Source organism: Merops nubicus, unplaced genomic scaffold (assembly GCF_000691845.1).
Source record: "Merops nubicus isolate BGI_N331 unplaced genomic scaffold, ASM69184v1 scaffold35365, whole genome shotgun sequence".
NCBI classification, from domain to species: domain Eukaryota; kingdom Metazoa; phylum Chordata; class Aves; order Coraciiformes; family Meropidae; genus Merops; species Merops nubicus.
The window spans coordinates 6,036-12,183 of record NW_008610908.1 but is presented as its reverse complement, the minus strand read 5'-3'; the positions used below and the strand labels follow the sequence as shown (position 1 = coordinate 12,183).

Here is a 6,148-nt window from a genome sequence, read left to right as displayed (position 1 = left end):
GCGCGCCTGGGAGCTGCCTCGGGGCGTCCACGAGAGGGGATCTCGACTAGTTTCCAGCAAATCGTTGGCAGGGTGAGCGCCCCTCTACATTCGCTGACTCCCCACAGCCAGTCTCAGTGTTTCTGTAGCGAATGAGCAGCGAGAAATCCGGGGGTTTTCCTCCCAGACTTGCAGCGCTGGGTCCAGAACTGCAGTGTGGGACCACGCTTGGAGCCCATGGTGTTCATCCCACTGGGATATAGGCTTCCATGCTTCCTTTCAGTCCTGATTTGCCTTTGTGAGGGTTTCATTGACTTTAATGACCGTGCAACAGATATGAGGAAATTCTTAATAGAAAGATGCAGATATCTGATCACATTGACCAAAAGCCTAGATTTTAGGTCAATGTAGGAAGTTGCGTAAAATGCTGCTAGTTTCAGCAGAGACAGAACATAAGAAATCTAAGGAATTCCAGCCACCTTCTTAAAGCTTTTTTTTTTTACCCCTGTCTTACCCAATTTCACCTTTCCTCATCACGGTAAAACTGACCTCTCCCTCTTGCCTCAAGGCTTGTCTGTACAAGCTAGGCCCTTGTACCAAGAATATGTGTCTGTGCACGTTAATCCTTTAGTTGTGTTACAACTACACTAGGGTAGAGAATTTTGGTGGGTTATTAGGGTTTATTTTTTCTGTTATGGGAGGCTGAGAACTTTGAAAACTTTTCTCAGTGTGGTGTTGTGAAGTATCATGCTGTCTCCGCAGCACACAGCCTGTGCCAAGAGGAGACTGAGCTCTTGCCCACAGCCATTGTGGCTCTCCCACACAGCAGAGTTTTGCCTTAGCATTGAAAGACAACGGACAAACCATGCAGGTTCCCAGCTCTGCTTTCAAAGTGTTTTGTCCGATTTGGTGGTAGTTCCAAAATGGCTGCAATCAGTGAAAGCTGAGCCCTGAGACTGAGTTCTAACTTCAGCAGAAGTCAACATTTAACTTTCAAAGGGGCAAAGAGTGTGGATTTGAGTTTTCAAGAGCAGGAGGAAAGCCAGAATGGAGCTTTGCTGGAGTTTGATGTCCTGCTTGTTCTGCTGGGGTGTGATGACATCTAGAAAATCAACATGAACTCCTTAGTTGAGGGCTTTTTCCTTTCAACTCTACGGCTCTGCTTGCCTCCTTTTTTGGATGAGATAGCAATGAATGTGGAAGGGCAGGCTCTGCAATATCTTTCTTTGCCTGTTGGTGTATGCTATATATATAGCATACAGAGCAGCCTTGGCAGAGCTGGCTTGAGGCTTCTCGGCAGTGTTGGCAAAATCAAATGCCGTGCTTAAATGAAGGGCCATGTCTGAGCTACAGCAGAAAGCCTTGGAGGCCTGCTGGAGGTGTCTGGAAGAAGTGAGGGCTTCTACTGAAGAAAACAGGTAGTACTTAACCTCAGAGGCAAAGAAGGCACCAGCCTGACCTTCTAAGGCTGTGACATTCACAAAGAAATACTGTGAAAACTACTAGAGAAGTGTCTACTATGTCTAGATGTGGCCTTAACTTGTGCAGTGACAGTAATTTCTGTGGCTTTGGGAAATACACCGAGGGGCAAAACACTGAGAGTTGATCACAGATAGGTAAATGTCTCAAGAAAGGGAAAGAGGGCACAGAGGGTGGTGAATGGAGGGAATGTATTTGAAATACAAAGAATTTATTTCCTGCCCAGAGCCTCATTGAGAAGTATATCAAGGTATGCTTGTACCATCAAAAATACATGGATAAAGAATTTATTAATCTGTTTGAATCCATAAACATATGGGTGACATTCATGAAAGTGATTTGCATATGACTCTTGAGTGAGTGCTAGGAAATCCTCTTGTTTGTAGAAGGTCTTAGAGCTGATTTTTCATCCTTTGAAAAGTGACCATTTATTGTATTATGTCATCCTGCAGGTGAAGGGACACAGAGAAGAAGATGGACTGGGGAAGCCTGCAGGCCGTTTTGGGAGGCGTAAACAAACACTCCACCAGCATCGGGAAGATATGGCTCACAGTCCTCTTCATCTTCCGGATCATGATCCTGGTTGTGGCTGCAGAGAGAGTCTGGGGAGATGAGCAGCAAGATTTTGTCTGCAACACACTGCAGCCTGGGTGCAGAAACGTTTGCTATGATCACTTTTTCCCCATCTCTCACATCAGACTCTGGGCCCTGCAGCTGATCTTTGTTTCCACACCGGCGCTGCTGGTGGCCATGCACGTAGCGTATACCAGGCATGAGAAGAAGAGGCGATTCAGAAATGGTGAGAAAATTGATATTGAAGAGCTGAAAAATGAAAAGATGCATATTCGGGGGCCCCTGTGGTGGACGTACACCAGCAGCATCTTCTTCAGGATCGTCTTTGAAGCAGTCTTCATGTATGTGTTCTATTACATGTACGATGGGTACCAGATGCCTCGCCTGGTGAAGTGCAGTGCATGGCCCTGCCCCAACACAGTGGATTGTTTTGTGTCTCGGCCCACTGAGAAAACTACATTTACTATTTTCATGCTTGCTGTGTCTGGGATCTGCATGATGTTGAATCTGGCTGAGTTGTGTTACCTAGTTATAAAAATTTGCATGAAAGAATCCAGGAAAACAACAGCTTTAAAATAATTCCCCAGTTTCAGGATTTCTTAGCTCCCCATTTCCCTCAAACTTTCTTAGGTGTCAGAAAACAATCGGCAACATTTTCATACTCAAGGAAAAGGTTAAAAATGAATGTTCATTCTTTTTTAAAAATTACAGTCTCCCTGGGAAGCTACCACTGAAGCAGATTTTAAAGATCATGAGCTAATCATGTTCATCCACAAATAGAGAGAGCAACTTTCTGGCAACAGCTTTTCCAGATATCCCTTCTGCTGGGATCCTGCTGTTGACACAGAGTCACTTTTCAAAAAGTGGGAGTGGAAAGGCCCAGGAAAGCTCTAGTGCCTAAAGGAGTGGCAGGAATCAAACAGTGTCAGCTTCAGAGGTGAGCCAGCAACAAATGGTTTTGGGGAGAACTTAGGGCTTGTGAAAAGGAAGAAGTTAGGGCCAATTTTGCCTATAGCAGATGTCTTATTTGCTGTCTGTTCTGGAGACCAAGGGAAGGGCCTAGGAATGCAGGTACTCTATGGCAATGCAGGCTATCAGCTAAGCTGAGCACCAGCAGTGTCTTTTATCTTTTTATCTCCTCACCTGAACTGAGGAGCATCTTCTACAAGGTTGGGGGTGGCCAGTCTCAACTGCTTGTGGATGTCATTAGGTCTATGCTGCCTCCTTCCACTCACAGAGGCTGCGGCAGTGGGAGGAATGACGATTGTCTTTTCAGGTTCTTGGTCAGGTGAAAAAAAGGATTGTCACCTTTGGGAAGGTAGGGACAGCACAACTGTCTTCCTCCTTCCCCAACACTTTGAACAATCTCAGTACAGTAGATTTTATTTGACGAATAGACTTTGTATCACCTGTCTCCTTCAGCTGTGTACTTTTAAAAGCCAAGAAAAATTGCTTTGTTTCATTCTGTTATCCAAAAGAAGTGCTTCAACTTACAGCAAGATACATACCTACCAGTGCTCCTCTTGTCATTCCCTTTCCTATACAACCTGCACAGTTTCTGTTCACAAAACCTTCTCCCTGTCTGATGTACCTTTCCATCAAAAGACTCCCTATTTCTCTGATGTTCCATATTGTGAGACTGTTTCACCTTGCCTCTTAACAGTAGGTCTAGCAGGAATTAAAGCTTGCAAAGCTAAAATACCAAAGGGACCTAATCACAAATGAGGAGGAACTTGGTATTTTTCTTCAAGTTCACATTGCTGAGTTATGAATTGTGTATTACTAACTTGAACAAATATGTGAGTCAGTCTGGTCTTGTCTCAGAGTAGTCTCAAAATGTGTTTTATACCTGTCACAGGCAGCTACACTGGCATGTACAGCAACGTGGTTGATCTCCCAAGTGCCTGCTCATTGAACCCACTTCTAGAAAGATGTCTCTTTCTGCACCTTCTGCACCTTAGCTTTAATAACTGGCTTTTCCCCAAAATGAATGAGTGCTATCTCGGCTTCTCTGTTTGCATCCATCTCTTACTGTACATTTAAGTTTACCACTGTTGGAGTAAACAAAGCTGCATGAACTAAGACCCATGACCCCTTACTGTGCACTGGAAGCAGACCATAAGTGGGCTTGCATTGCTTCTGAGCTGCATCCAGTGTTAAACTTGACTGCAGATGCAAATCTGTCATCTAAGTGGGGCGCAAGAAAACCATAAAACCACCATCCTCAGAAGCATAAACAAAAAGACTGGAAGTCATTAATAATGTGCTGAACTAGAAACTTTGACTAGGAAAACATCCTGAGTTCAACTCTAAAGAACAAAGCTTGGCACAGATCAGGTTTGTGCTTGGTAAAGTTCCTGCATTGTTCCATCTACAAGTACAAAGAGAACAAACTACACTCCCAGTGCTCTAGTATTACATTTCTTTTGTAACAACAGGATTCTTACTTTTTTTTTTTTTCTCTGAAATTAAAGCACTCTTGTGATGTCTGTTTTCTGTATTACTTGTGTGTGCTGTGTGTTACCTAATGTGTCTAATGAAAATCTGCTTACCATAATAGAATGTGTATCCACCAATACTACATTCAATAGCCAAAGGCTACTGTGAGGATTTTAGCCTTCTGCTGCAGGTTGGTTTTTTTCAATGGGTTGTGTTGCCTGTTATCCTGCAGATTTTGTGAGCTGATAGTGGAAGGTCACATATGTGATTCCTGCTAGAAATCAAATGTGCTGCCTAAGTCAGCCTTGTACTAGCAGAACTACAGCTGGAAAAGCCTGATGGTAAATAACCAGCTCCATGGGGAGACAGACTTGGAATGAGACACACCAAAATTGGTAGCACAAACACCAGGAAGTTATCTTCAACTAGCAGTTAGGCAATTGGATTATCATGCAGGGGAAAAAAAAAGATAGAAAGAGGGAAAGTGTCCTGAAGTGGCCAAGAGAGGGCTTTGATCCAGAACTGCAGCATCATAATAGCTCTATCAGGACATATTTATTGTCTCAGATTTGTATGTTAAATATGACTAAATAGCTGTTTTATAGGGGGGAAAAAAACTCAGATACTTCATAGGAACATAGGAATTGCACCTCTATCTGCATATGCTGTATTGAATGGTTGACCTTCTACAAATGGATTTCATACAGATTAAAATACAATGCTGTGTTAGAATTGTGTATGTTCTTTCCTGAAACACACTGGAAGTGTCTACATTTTTGGCACTTGGTTCCAAGGCTCCTCTCAGAGTGAAGATGGCAAAAGTCTTGAAAACTGAAGTAGCAAATCTGAAGTCATGACTAAAAGAGGCTGGTTCCTCAGTGTCCAGTGTAGCCAGGATATAAGGCGTCAGATAAAGTGGTATCAGAACTGGGAAGTGTGGGAATAGGACTGGGTAGAACTACACGTTGATTGAAATTATCAGGAGAAATCACCATTGAGTTAATCAAGCTAAACTTTAATACAAAACCTTGAAACCAAAACTACAAACATGTTTGTCATCACAGGGGAGGAAGGAAGGGGAAGTAAACTTCACTATTAACTCATATATAGAGAGTTAATCAAGAGAACAAAAGCCCTAATTCTCATGGGAGAAAGAGTGAGTTAAAAGGAAATCAGAAGCATAAATATGTATTTGTGACTTCCGGATATAGAAATACCTGTATTAAAGGTTTTCTTAGACAAAAATTAAAAATCCTTCTGATGATTTACAATTACCAGGAGCCAATGTATTGCTATTTTCTATCTGACAGCAAGAATATAAAAGACAAGTGATATGTTTAATACACTGTGCCATGAAAGTTCAATTCAGAATAGCAATACTGATAGAACTTGCTTTATTTTGTAAAAAGTGTACTGCAGCAAATAAGCAACAGCTAAGAGCACTTTACTACAAATGGAACTTGGTGAAAATTGTTTTTTTGCCTTAATCATAATTCCCTCCCCTGCAATTTACATTAATGAGTTTTACCAGGCAACAAAATCACACACAAAAAATTGCACTGTATTTTGTGGTCACCTGTTCTGATATTCAGGACAGCCACTACCCTGGATAATTACAGGTTTCTTCAGATTTTTACAGTCTTACTATCTATACAGTCATTTGAACTTGTCTGTAGAC

The 6,148-nt window shown here is 42.3% G+C and overlaps 1 protein-coding gene across 1 annotated transcript; it reads left to right on the top strand.

The window, feature by feature from the left end:
- The first annotated feature begins 1,909 nt into the window (after nt 1–1,909).
- On the top strand, nt 1,910–2,705 carry LOC103773684 (gap junction beta-6 protein-like). Its single transcript, XM_008941062.1, has one exon. The coding sequence runs from the start codon at nt 1,933–1,935 to the stop codon at nt 2,608–2,610; it is 678 nt and encodes a 225-aa protein (XP_008939310.1). The 5' UTR covers nt 1,910–1,932; the 3' UTR covers nt 2,611–2,705.
- The last annotated feature ends 3,443 nt before the right edge of the window (nt 2,706–6,148 follow it).

Bases quoted from the DNA above. Each gene is read 5' to 3' on its own strand.
- LOC103773684 (XM_008941062.1), top strand. From the start codon at position 1,933: ATGGACTGGGGAAGCCTGCAGGCCGTTTTGGGAGGCGTAAACAAACAC.